We start from the raw sequence: 14,452 nt of genomic DNA on the forward strand, positions 1-14,452 counted from the left end.
ACCTATTGGCAAACTCGTGATATTTGTATTTGAACAATAGGATGCTGAACATTTTTATTCTACATGTAAAGTTTCATTGAGAAAAATTAAGCGAAAAAACAGGACAGGCAGCAGCAGAGTTGTATTTTCATGGTTCACATTCTAACCACCAGATCCTACATAGTTCAAAAGGAAATTGTAAACACACAGTTTACAAAAATCCGATTGCTGTACCCGGGTAACCTGAGAGTATCCATCCTCCGTAATCCCTCCTGTCAAAACAGAGAGGTGTGCTGTGAACACTAAATCCTGACCCGATATCTGTGAAAGGCCTCCACACACACACCCAAAGATACACATGCAAAACCATATCCTCGTCTCATCACACACACCCACATACTGTTTCCTGTCAGTCTTCATCACTCTCCTTGCAACTGCAGGTCATCCCAGGCCTCAGAGCTGTGTGGAAACTGTTGAACCCGAGGAGACAGAGAGTCATCAGCTGAAGACGTGCAGAGCCGCCCTCATGTTCTGCTGATAAGCTATCATGAAAACACTGATCAGACCTTGCTGCTGAGACATCTGGATTCTACTTATCTGCCGCTGTCGGTGCACAGTGTCGAGGTCCATTCAGACACGAGGGGCTGTTTAGTGAGAAATGTCCAAGTCAGTTGCTCCGAACATTTTCAGGAGTATTTCAGCGCCAGAGTGTCCAGAAAATATCTGAATACAGATAGAAACATAGCAAAGCTTAGGGGTAGCCGATATGACATCAAATCAGTAACAAGATTATTTCAAACTTTTACCCTGATTTCAATAAATGAATGATTTATTTTTTAGATATCTTCCGAATTTTTACGTCTGAAAACAGCTTTACTGTTTAAATTGTGCTGCAGGTGGTGAAGCTACTTAAACTATTGGATTATATTCAGTTTCCAATATTGTAACTGTATCTGCTTTTCACAAAGAAAGTTACAGAACAATGTTACACAATTAAAGCCATGATAGTAAAGTAGTAAATAATTTTTTACTATAATGAGAAAATAACACATTTGACATACAAATGCAGATCAGTGACACACATTTCCATTATCTTATTCAAAACAGTTGTTAAGTTTTACTCTCTACATCTTCTAAATATGTTTTGTTTTCCTCATCTGCCTCTACCAGTGCCCTATAAATCCACCAGACATCACAACACTCTCTGTCTGTCTCTGTCTCTACTCATTATTTTCTAACTCCTACCAGATGTAAAAATCCTGCCTCGTCTCTTCTCTCTCCAACTTTCTCTTTCTTTCTCAACTTTCTCTGACTGTGCTATTCTGTACCTCCTCCCTGATGCCTCCCTGCTTGTGTGTCTGAGTGCTATTCTTTTCCCAGCAGTGTTACATTTTTATTTCGTGTCTTTCTAACCAAGCTGTTCCCCAATTTCCTCCCTCTATTCAGACGTGTTTTCAGAGCATTTAGCAGGCATGGATGTGCGCCTCGGTGATGAATCACCCGATTTTGCGGGTGGATTTGATTTGTCTGCAGCAGAGAATCCTTTAGGGAATTTGTGAGCAGTAGAGAGATGATGAAGTGTTAAACTGCTAAAGTTTCCTCTGCTCTGGTAATGAGGTTGACCGAAGGAGAGGCTGTTTGAATGTGAGTTTATATATTTGTATTATTGTAAATATAATCGTATTGGGCATTTTAAAGATGTCAGAGGGCTCTGGGAAACTGTAAAAGACAATTTTCATTATTTTCTAATAAAAATTGTAGCTTGACTAGTAGATCAAGTGATCTAATAATAACATTTTGATTAATGGATTAATAATTCTCACTCGTAGCCCTGCAGTGATGATGTAGTATGTGTGTGGGAGTGTATGAGTTGGGAAACTGAGATTTCTTAGAAAAAAAAAAAAAAATGCAACTGTTAGTGTGTGTGAAGGCCTCAGTGATGGACAAGGTGTCACTGGTGCAGGGCCCCTGTGCTTCACTCAGTCGATACCTTTGCTGAGTGGCAAGTGAGTGAGGCTATTTTCTCACCGGTTGTGTGTTTGTGTGTGTGTGTATGTGTGTGTGTGTGTGTGTGGGTGTGTGTGTGTGTGTGTTTAGAACCAAGTGAATAAGAGAGTGGAATAACGAGTGTGACAGACGAGTGATGAGAGATAGACAGAGAGTCGATTCAGACGAAGGACTCCTCCACCAAGTTTGACATGCCAATGACGTCTTCTTAAAACACATCTCGCTTTCCACATCTTGTTACCTAGACAGAGAGAGTGTCAGAGAGAGAGAGAGAGAGAGAGAGAGAGAGAGAGAGAGAGCGAGAGAGAGACAGAGAGAGTACGAAAACAGAAAGAAAAGGTGTTTGTGTGAGAGAGTGGAAGATGTGGAAGCTGCAGGAGGCTGAGAAGCAGCAGGCTTGTGTTTATGCACTGGTGTATGCATACTGTGTGTTTGTGCATGTGCGTGTGTGTGCGAGTAAAGGAGAAGGAGGACACCCGACTTGTAGCTGAACTTGAATTCAACCCGCTCCTGCAGCGTGGTTGCTTCAACCTTTTGACTGTGAATCTGCTGGCAGATCAGAGGAGAGCCAGGTGCATCCTGGTGTGTACAGATGGACCAAGGACTGCTCCCTCACTGATACGTGCTTACTTACATGGGAGTGTGTACCAGTGTGCATGTGATCAAATAAAAGTCATGTACTTCAGAAAATGACCAGAAGTGCTCTGTAGCAGGTTTAACATAACTGAATTAAAGAAGTGAGCCTACAGCTCAGTTCAGCTTATTTTTTATTAAACTACTAGAGCGCATGTTCTAAACCTGCCTGTATGGAATGTTCGGTTCTCTTGTCCTGTGTTAATGCTCTGGAGCTACTTCGGAATTATTCAATTTCATTAGTGAGTCTTCCTCAAACAGTTCTAAAATATGCTGTCGCTTATTATTGTTTGTGTGCTGGAGGTTATGTGCAGAGCTTTTTATAAACAGTCAATGGTGCGGAGTGAAATTAGAAAAACGTTGTGTTCATCCTATCTGGTTTATCTGCAGGAAAGATTTTAGAGACAAGGTTGTTCATAAAATAAGACTGGATAGACTTTATTACATTTCATGTGTATAGTTTATATGTAAGTTTGAATGATTAACTTAGCTGCTGTCATTTTTCTGTTTATTAACGAACACAATCTGCTTTGTTCACAGCTTTCAAAATAAAAGCTCTTTAATTCAGCCCATTATAAAGATCATCAGCACCAGCAGCATGGATGTCTCTGTCCGTCCGATATATGCTAAAATAAAAGATAAATTATCAAAATGGTCTTGCAGTGATTTTGACCTGAGGTCTGACCCAGTTGTTGACCACTGCTGTTTATCTGAGAAAGTAGAAGAAGACTGAAGGCCGACTGCCCCACCCCCATAGCGCTGGTTGCCTGTTTATAAATACTGAAAGTGTGCAAATCGCAATACCACATTTCTCTTCCTTGGGCAATCTACATAGCATACGTCAAGTGTTAAGCGGATAATTTGTGGAATTAGTAGGTGGATGTAAAAGCAAACACTTCCATTCATCCATTTGTCACTTTGCTGCATCAGTATCGCCCCCAAGTTTCTTCTCCTCCTCATTTTATCTTCCTTCATTCCATTTAACACATTGCTCATCCTTTCCTCTCCTCCCTCTGCAGACCTGCTGTCCACCAACAGGTCTTCGGTCTTCAGTGGTCACCACGGTGCACTCTCTCTCACCTCTGTCTTCCTGGACGAGTACCGCGACCGCCTCTTCCTGGGAGGCAAAGATGTCCTGTACTCGCTCCTGCTGGGACCTGCCAGCAGCGAGTCTAAAGAGGTGAGCTTTTTAAACACAGTTAATAATATCAGTCAAAGTGCTCTTGTTATTTATGTATTCTGTTCTGCTTTCAAGATTTATTTACAGTAAAGGGTTAGTTAAAGTACAGCCTACATACCGTTCCGAATATAATTACATTTTGATTTAAGTTGCAGTGATTTAAGAGGTGTCAGTCATGATGTACAGCTTCAAGGGATGGGCATAGAAATCTGTGTTTCCCTGTGTTCGCTCACGCAGAACATCTGGTAAAACACTCCTCATCATAAATCAACCTTCAACTTGAGCAACATAACATTTAGTTTATGTTACTGCTATTGCATCATTAGTGAAACGGTTTCAACAAACATGTTAAAATAAAAATAGCCTGTGTTTTAGAAGTAAAGCTAAGAATGACTGGATTACACATCTGCTTTGTTGTGTAAATTGCTCCTAATTGATAGCTTCTTTGTGAAATCTGTGGATACAGGAACCTCTTACACTACCATGTCTTGTTATCATGTCCCTTTGCACCTCGGGCCCTTGATCTATAAACAGCAGCCTTCAAAAATGCTCTTCAATCAACTTTGATGTCTTCCTTCCTTCCTTTACCAGACACGTTCACATGCTCATTCCATTGCTGCAGGAACACCTGTAAAAGTGCAGCTAGCCATAAATCAAGCGTTGTGTTTCCTTCTACTTCACCTCTGATCTGTGTGTGAATTTGTCATTATGGCTCCTGTCAAACACTGTGACTGTTCCAGATTCTTTTGGTTTGCCAGAAACACATGAGAGAATCACGATGATCCAATTTCATTTTCATCAAACACAGTGGGTCTCACCAACAGGGACGGATGCTCTCATGTTATTGTTTCATTTATCCTAAATATTACATCATTGATTAGCCCTTTGAATAAAGTGTATTAATTTTGAGAAGAATCACATGAGCGTATCATGTCACCGATGCAGAGATTTGGCATCTTGGATTAAATCAAGAAGATCAAATACAGTATGTTAACAATTATGGAAAAATATGGGTCTCATTTTCCTATGGAATTCATGTTCAGAGTAATTTATTCCGTGCAACAGCCGACGTTGATATGAGCTGTGCTGTGATTTGTAGAGTTAGGGAGTTATTTCTCCTTTGAGTCATATCTTCAGAGTTTTTGGAAGGCTTCAACACCAGGCACATGAATCGATTTAAAGGGATGGTTCACAGAAAAAGGAAATTCACTCATTATCTACTCACCACTATGCTGATGGAGGGGGGGAGGGCTGAATCATTTAAGTCCATAAAACACTTTAGGAGTCCCACGGGAAAACAGTGTAGCAGCCGAATCCAACACAGTTGAAGTAACTGGTGACCTCTTCTTCAGACGTAATAAAACAACAGGACAACTTTCCCTTTGAAATTTTTCATGTCATCTGAAGAAAATATGCAGGATATATATTTCTCAGCAGTTGGGCAACCAGTGTATTTTGTTTTCCATTAAAAAAACTGGTTTCTGGTATGCAGAGAACAGAAATACATCTCTGCGAGAGGAAAAGAGAATCCCCCAGTGTGCTTCAACCACTGTATGAGCTGTATTTGTGTGTAAGTATGTGTGTGTGTGTGTGTGTGTGTGTCTGTGTTTGTGGGTGGATGTGTGTGTGAATGAATAAGTGAATTTATGTGCTCATATTTGGGTCGAACACTTGACAAATGCCGCCCACCTCTTCCGCCCTTTCATTCTCCCTCATCCCTCGCTCAGCCTCCTCTCACTGTTCTCTTGGCTGATTATCACACGTGATGTTCGCTGATACTTAATGCCTGAGCTTCTCTCACTGCCAGCCATTGTGAGATCTTTCAGCGATGCCAGTTCAGTGAAACCAATTGTTTACAAGAGTACACACGTGTGCCAACGCACCATAAACCACTGCTAACAGAAGGAGAAGAAAAATAATTGAATGAATTCTAACGATTTTTGACATAAGGGATTATCTGTCAGTGTTGCTATGACAAGCAGCTCCGGTGAAAAGTCGTGATCCATGCATCATTTTATAAAATCAAAACCTCGGGATTCTTGAGGAATGAAACAAACACTTAACATATTCACTTTCTTTATGTGTTTGAAGTTACACCATGTTCATTTCAAACAGAACTAGAGGCATATACGTTTCTGTTTACAGAAGCAGATTATTTACTGATTTAGTGATACTGAGATGTTAATAATGAGCTTTAAAGTCACTGCTAGGTGACAAGGCTTTAGACAAGGGTAGCTACTTCTAGTCTGTACGCTAAGCTAGGCTAACTATGTCTCTGCTCAAGTGCCATACTTTACAAAATTGTGTTTTGACTTCATCTCACTTTTGAGAAGAAAGTAGTCTTGGTTTGAATGTCGTCCTCACCCCTTTGCTTGTTTGGTTATTTCCTTATTTCTTCCTCCCTAACTTTCTTCATAACTTCCTCCCTTCCTTACTTTAGGTCCTTCATTTGCTCCTTAATATTCAGAAGCAAGAAGTGACTCATCTCATCATCTTGAAATGAAAAATCTCATACTGTACATTTTTCTCACTTACATTGAAGACATTCAAGTAAATCACTACCAAGCAAATTATGACATTTTTTATTCATCACTTTTTGTGCATTCGATAAAAAATATGTATATATTTGAAATTTCATGAAACCACTGAGAAGAATGTATTTTGGTAGCTGGTTAGTTTTCCAGCTCAAACTCTGCCCACCACAGCTTTCAATTTCACTTTTGGATCAAAAACATGTTTGCCATCCTTTCTTTCCACTATAAATCTGACCAGCACTGCAGTAAAATAAGAAAAGGGAGTACGATCAAATTCTCAACAAAAGGAATTTGTTGAAAATAAGTCAAATGCTCTTATATCAGTGCATCGGGTGTTTCTGCCCAGGCTTTAAACTGGGTCCAGTACTGACTGAGTCACATCTGAGAGGGGAAACATTTAACTTGATGAAACCTCCCAGAAAAACAATAAAACTAATTCTGATTTAGCCCGAGTAAATGTTTCAAATGATGGAATAAATTCAGTCAACTTTCCCTAACTAAAACATTAATTTGAGGTATTTGGTATACAATATCTGATTGCTGTTTATAAAGTGTTCCATGTTTTCTTTTTGGTTTTTGGAAATGTGTTTGGCAAGTGTCAAATACTTTGTCATTCTTTCAGCATGTTGAAATGACTGGTTTGTTTTTCTCAATGTTGAGTTACGTACAGTGTATGTAGGATTTTGGAGATGGTGGCTGACCCTACAGAAGGGAAGTTGGAGTAATGGTAATGGATTTGTATTTATATAGCGCTTTTCTAGACTTGAAGACCACTCAAAGCGCTTTACATTACAGTTTCACATTCACCCATTCACCCATTCACACAGTGCATCTACTTGCAGCACTTTTGTTATTCTATGGGGGGCCATTCGGGGTTCAGCATCTTGCCCAAGGACACTTCGGCATGCAGATGGTTCAGACTGGGGATCGAACCGCCGACCTTCAGGCTGGAGGACGACCACTCTACCCCTCAGCCACAGCCGCCCCAATCCGCTCAGCCTCAACAGAAAGCCGTGTACAGATAATCATATAGTGATAAATCCGAAGTTGCGTTGAGATTTGAAGCTTTCTGAGTTAGTTTTAGGATTACTTTGGTCAAAAGTTATTACAATTATTTAATCAGTTTTTTTAAATCAGGCAGTTGGGCGAAGTTGGGATGCACTGGTTTGCACTGTTGCCTCAGAGTATGAAGGTTTTGTGTTGAAACCTACTGGTCAGTCCTGGTCTTTATTTGAGGAGTATGGGAATTCTCCTTGTGCTTGTGTAGGTTTTTTCCAAGTAGGTGTTAATTTGAGCATGGATGGTTGTTGTTGAGCCCTGTGATGGACTCGCGACTTGTCCAGGGTCTGTCCAGCCTCAGGATTAGCTCAAGCTCTGCTGCAACCCACAGTGTAGAGAGTGGCTGGATTGATTTTAAGCCTAGATCCTGATTCGGAAAAAAATAAACTCATCACCTCCCCTCTCTTACTGCTGCTCCCACATTTTGTTTTGGTTCAGCAACACTGAGATATTTTACATATAAACTACGGCTGATTTGACCAAGATGGAAAAGTATTTACTTACATCAGTGTGTAGCAACATGATGTAGCCACAGTATATACAGTAGCACTATAGTATACACAGCCCAGCCCTCTTATTGTTTGTAAGAGTTACTGTATAAGTTCACTGCACATAAATCACACAAGCAAAAGTTGACAGGGAAAGTTTTCGTGACATTAATGGTCACAAGGTCATTGGCAACCTTGATAAAAGTGATGCATTGATTTGTAAATTCGGATTGTACCCATATTGTGAAAACTATTGTGTGGTTTGTCAGATTTTCAGCAGTTGTTTCCTCTCATTCCTCAGGTACATTGTGAACTAAAAAGTAAACTGCAGGACTTTTGATCTCTCCTCGGATGTTTAGCAGCTGGCACATGAACAAAGATTTTTTATATCTTCCAGCTCAAGCATTGTGTCATGGTGTTATGACAAGATCCAGTTTGTGAACAGGGTCGGTCGAAAGCTTAAACCAAACTGAGAGAAAAGTTAACGGACAACCTGTGGTCCATGACGTCTTCGCACTTGAAACAAACACTATTAAGTTAAGTGATCAAAGAAATAACAAATGTTAATAATTATCCGGGTGGATTAAAAATTAAAGAGGCCTTTGAAGAGGCCCAGTCTCAGCCATGACGTGTCAGCATAAACAGCTAAACAAAAGACAGAACATAACACATGGAGGGCTGGTGGAGGTCAGCCATTATGTGTGTCGAGCAGAAATCTCGGATGATGGATGTGATTGAGACCGTTGTCAGCCAGGTTTTAGCCAGGGTCTGATTTCATGAGTTTAAGTCAGGCGTGTTATCAGGCGGCTCGAGGTCGGACTGTGAGTGTGAGCCGGGCCTTTCAGTGGGCACACGTCCATATCAGTCCAGCATCATCACAAAGGAACTCGCCAAGAGATCTCGACCACTTCAGGCCAAGCTCAACACCGACTCTCATTCGGTGGCATGAAACCAATAATTGTTTCTCATGAGTTCCAATTGTTGCAAGCCAGCTTTTTTTTTCTTGTGAATTTTTTTCCCTGAAAAAAGAATCTGGTCAGGTCTTATATGGTGTGATGGTGGAGTTGTCTCTCAAAAACAGCAATAGAGCTTTTTTTTATGCTGAGAGTTTTAACTAACACTGATATATTTGTTACATGGAATGTTTACTTTTAATTTGCAGTCTTGCTTACTCATTTGTGAAAATATGCTTTACTCTTTCTTTTCAGGAGTTAGATGAGAAAATGTATCCACTCCTCGTCGCAAATAGAGTATTTCTCAAAATTTTTAAAAACCTTTGCTGGAAATTAATTACGTTTTCTAAATTGTAGAATAGTGAGATTTCTTTCTATATGGAGCCATAGTATCACTTCTCTGTGTTTAAGATGGTAGAATTAAACTTAAGGTTTAAAGTCCAAGTTACACTGAGGAGGAGGATTATTAGCTGTATAAATGTATTTTTTAAAGTATTTTCCAGTCTGAAGCACCACATTCAGAATCCCAGTCAAATAACCCACAGTTTAAGAATCTAGAGCGTCTTTCTTTTATTCTCGGCACATTTCCATTCCTTTCACAGAAAAGAACTTGAATTACTTCCCCACTGTTGTACGTCTCCGCCAAACAGTTAAGTTGCAGGAAATATGGTCAAAGGGTTTCCCCCTTTGTTCCTGAGTTATGGCATTGAATTATGGCCAGAAAAGTGTATTTGCAGAACATTATGATGTCACAGTGAAGTTAACTTTTGATCATTTGGGTATAAATCACTTCATCATTTAGTTCTATCAGACATTTTATGTCCGTTAACTTAACCTATGACCCTTAGCCACTATAATCTATCTGTTCATCTTTCCCAAGATATCACAAAGTGGAATTAATTGACAGAATGACACACAAGCTGAAAACATAATCCCTCCAGTCATGAATAACACAGAGGCAGGAAAATGCTGGGAAAATGGAAATGTGTCGAAATATGGATGAATTTTCTTTTTTTTTATCTCAAAATATTCCTGAATGCATTTCACAGGACTCACTCACATACATTGGAGGCTTCAATGGATATGATGCTCATTCACTTTGAATAGGGGGATCTCATGGGATTCAGTTGTGTCCCAGTTGTCATAATGAAAGCATCGGCCAATCAAATCATGTTAGTGCGATCGGGGGGCCTGAGCCAGCTGGTGAATCTTGTGTGTTCATCTTTTATTTCCCATATACTTCTCTTTAGCATTGTATTGATAGGTATTATGGTACATAAGCTTGAAGGACGGCTATGTTGTGTGTTCCAAGCACGAAACTTTGATTGTTGTTGTTGTGATCACATACATACAATGCTGAACATACATGTCGAGGTACTGTCGGCGTTGAGTGGCTGAGTTTACTGCTTTTACATATCACTATATTAAAGTGAAGTTCAATATATCCAAGTTTAATAGTGTGTAAAAAGGCTCCTGATTCTCCGGTGTCATACACTTTATTCATACATCACTTAAGATGGGAGATTTCAGTTTTCAATTTGTATCAGTCATAGTGATTTACTGTGAATCCACTATTCTGCCTGTGAAGATTTTCATTTTTTGATGGACAAGATGTAATATATTTGAATGTTCTTCTGCTGATATCAAATGGAAGAGGTTATGTGTTAAAGAACGGAATCTGATTCGGTTTGAAGCAAACGACTCAGAAACTGACCTTCATTCACACCCATTCGTTCCAATTCACACTGTTAAACGTCCCAATAGCTACTGTATAGGCCAGGGACTCACACACATGCTCCCCATACGCACTGAACACAGACATGGTAAGGTTAGTCAAAACAAAGCCATGTTTCCTACTGGACCAGACAAAGACTTATTGTCTCCGAGGAACTGCCTCTGGTAGTCGGCATGAAACTGCAGCGTTACACACTTCATTGAGTCATACTTTCCTCTTCAGGGGCAGTTGGATTTCAGTTTTCATTTGCATAGGGCAATGTGCAAACTAGCCCCATTGTTTCAGATCCAACTTTTTATTTCATGCTTTTCTGACCTTCACCTCAGCTCCAAATGGGATTTGTCAAGAGAGCGAGAGAAAGACCTTGGAACTTTCCTAATCTTCAAATCTTGGATCCATCCTGTGAGAACTTGACTTGTACATTTTTTTATTTATTTATATCTTGTTCTTCTTTTTAGTAGGCCTCTGATGGAGACACTTAAAATACATTTTGCACAGGAATCCAATTGGTTTAGAGAAAATGGTCTAATTTCCTTTCCAGACACAAAACAGACAAAGCCGATTTTCTGTATGAATTGTTTTATAAAATAAAAAGCAGACACTGGACATTGTTGGCCAAATAATGTCTTAGCTTAGAATAGTCATCAGTACATTAACATTAACTGTATGATATTTTTTTGGGGGGGGACAAATAAGTCTTAATTTTAATAATTAACATATGCGGTTTCAGATATCGGTTCACCCACCCCTCCATCGTCGAAGTGGCGAGTCGATAATGAGTGAATTTTCTTTTTTGGGTGAAGCATCCCTTTAATCTATTAATCTAAAGTTGTGAGAATCACAAAAGAAATTATTTTTACCACTAATGTATTAAAGTGGATGCAGAAATCTTAGAGGCAGATGATCTCACAACCTGAACACGTAAAACCTAAATGATCTGCTTGAACAAACCCCTCCTATCTATTTGGTAATTTGGGTGAGCCGACCTATATCCACTGGCTTGTGCTTCTGGTTTTAGAACTGAAATGATGAATGTGTTAGTCATGTCTCAATCAGGAGTTCAGTTTGACAAGCCAGAAGTTCACTCCAAGTCTTAGGCTCCTCGTTCCAAAACCGTTTCTTCAGCATGTGTAGGGGATCCGTTCTGCTCAATTTGCTCCTAATTACAATAAAGTTGGATTTGCAGAGAAAATAATTCAAGTTTAATGACACAGCGGCTGATTATTATGTTTGGATTGCATAAACAGTCACGCACAGCCTGTGTGGCAATTACATTTTGCAATATGGCTGAATAAAGGCGCTTGTCGTCAAGTTATGAGGTCGTTAATCATCTCTTTCTTCTTCTTTTTCTGTTCTTCTGTCTTTCTCTTTTTTTGTCCTCCTTCATAGATCTACTGGCCCCCGTTACCTGGCAACAGAAAGGAGTGTATTGAAACCGGGAAGGAGCAGGTAAGCGACTTCCAGTTCATTTCTATAAAATTAAAATATACAAATTGTCTTGCTTTCAGGAGCAATGGATGATTCATTTTACCAAAACTTTTCCTTTCTTTTTTGGAAACGTTTACTTCAGAAAGCTGAAGCTCAGTCGGTGCAACAATTTTTTACCTGGACTCAAACTACAAGAATTTCAGGCCAATTTAACCCTGACAAATCTGCTCTAGAACCTTGTTCGGTATCTATGTTTGGCCCAAAGCTCTTAAACCTCCTGAACTGGCCGTAATATCAACCAGGCTGCCCTGATAATTGTCAAACATGTTTGATATTTAGGATCTTATATTGGGATGATGACTTCAGTACCTCTTGTGCTGAACTACAACATAGCCAATGGGGGGGGGCAGAGAGACTGGAACAGTTTACATTGACTGAGTGCTGACAACCCCAAAGCTGCAGGAGAGAGGCTCCATTCAGCCTGCATGCTCTTGATGACGGATAATAAAACAAAATAAGCCGTGATGATGGTTTTGTATTTATATAGCACTCTTCTAGTCTTGATGGACGATCTTCAGGTTTGGAGGACGACCGGATCTAACCCTCACCCCACAGCCGCCCCTTGTCTTTGTGACCATTTTCTCATCCAGACTCATTTAACCTTTTGCTTTTGTTTATTAATAAAAGTCGTGCTCCACGCCAGCTTTCACTGTTTCAGCTTATGTTAATAATCTTAGTAATATCCTGTGGTTTGTGATGCACCATTATATATATATATATATATATATAGAGAGAGAGAGAGAGAGAGAGAGAGAGAGAGAGAGAGAGAGAGAAGGATATCTTAAGATCCTCCTTATGTTCGTAATGCGATAATTTAAAAACATTAGGATTCTCATTCCTGTTTCCAGTAACTTCAATTCTGGCCCAAACTGAACCCAACAAACTTCTCTTTCAACATGAATGAAGTGACAGGGTTTACCAATGCTGTTGAGCATCTAGAGGCCTCCAGTTACAGAACAGTGAGGTATCTCTCTCCATGGCACATGTGTCCTCAAAGCACTTGGTCCCTCAGCTCTCAGAGATTTTGGCTTCTCACCAACCGAATCCTGAGGCCACGTCAGCACCTTCTGCTCAGTTCATTGAAATGCTACAGTTTTATGGGATAAAAGCTATCTATGCATTTTCATTACTTTTCTAAACAGCGGCCCCAGAGTGCATGGCACATATGACGGGAAATACAAAATGTGCTTGCAGCATTTCACCCTATAATGGCGCTCTTAATCAGTTAAGTGACATGTTGTGTTTTGCTGACTCTTCAGTTTCCAACCCTAAAGCCGCCTGCCGCCAAACATAAATGAAAAATGTACAGTAAATTATGACTCAGCAACCTAATAAAGTTAGTCTCTGAAGTGTACGACTGCACTCAACATAATTTAATAGTCATAATGAAATGTTAAAGTTGCCATGTGTGAGGCCAGGGCGATGCTTTCAGAGGAGCGTTGTCATTGTTAACCTTGGATCTGTGGTTGTGTAAAGAGAGGAGGGACTCTATCTCTTAACAAACAATCTAAATACAGAGGGAACGAGGGGCGAGATTTTAAGCAACACAATGGAAGAATTGCATTTGGCCACAATTAGGTTCCCCCCTACAGGTGCACTTTTGGCAGGTTGAAAATGCAGGTGAAACAATATGCATCTTCCTGTAACCTTTGCTGGGCAGGAAAGATTTAGTAAGTAACAATAAATATTTGTATAAGTAAACTTTGTATTATGAAAATCCCAATGTGAAGACAATCTGCTATTACCATTTAATTATTATTGTCATTATTCAGGGAGAATTCAAACTCATTATTATAATTTACAATGATGGATTACAGCAGGGGTGTCCAAACTACGGCCCGCGGGCCATCTGCGGCCCGCCATCGATTTTAAATTGGCCCGCCTCAAAGAAAATTAAAATAAAAAAATATATATATATATATAATTATAATTATAGCACTTTGTAGTTTTGCTGTAGTTTTGAAGAAATTGTACTTTCTTGATTCGTGTTGTTCTGGGTTTGTACCCTTGGATAAAAGAGTCATCTAAATGAGATGTAATGTGATGGACTATGGCCCACTCTATTGCAGCTGTCCCTCAGAACGCCGCCCCCCCCCACTGTCAACAGTCTGCTCCAGGGCAGGGGGGCGTGGCGGCGTGAGTGGCCCAGACCTTCGTATTTTTTTCTATATATGGCCCTCGGGATAAAAAGTTTGGACACCCCTGGATTACAGCATTAAAATATCGCCTTAGTCAGTAAATGTTATAAGACATTTAGCTGTAACTGAGGCAAGTGTTGACATGCCCTTGATTTAACAGAATCAAATCAGTATTTAAATGAGTACCGTTCTTATATAAGTTATTATAAGTTTAAATCACAGTTTGTTTGCAGCTTGCTAGCCAACAGAGACACAGGA

At 39.8% G+C, this 14,452-nt stretch overlaps 1 protein-coding gene across 2 annotated transcripts in view; it reads left to right on the forward strand.

Moving 5' to 3' along the window:
- The window catches only part of sema3bl (sema domain, immunoglobulin domain (Ig), short basic domain, secreted, (semaphorin) 3bl), a 65,223-nt gene that overhangs the window by 15,228 nt on the left and 35,543 nt on the right, over positions 1–14,452 (forward strand). For both annotated transcript variants that reach the window (XM_053425266.1, XM_053425267.1), the window contains exons 2-3: positions 3,639–3,799; positions 11,958–12,017. In XM_053425266.1, coding sequence (XP_053281241.1) covers positions 3,639–3,799; positions 11,958–12,017 — 221 coding nt within the window. The remainder of the gene's footprint in view (positions 1–3,638; positions 3,800–11,957; positions 12,018–14,452) is intronic.

This window comes from Pleuronectes platessa, chromosome 6 (genome assembly GCF_947347685.1).
Source record: "Pleuronectes platessa chromosome 6, fPlePla1.1, whole genome shotgun sequence".
Classification (NCBI taxonomy): domain Eukaryota; kingdom Metazoa; phylum Chordata; class Actinopteri; order Pleuronectiformes; family Pleuronectidae; genus Pleuronectes; species Pleuronectes platessa.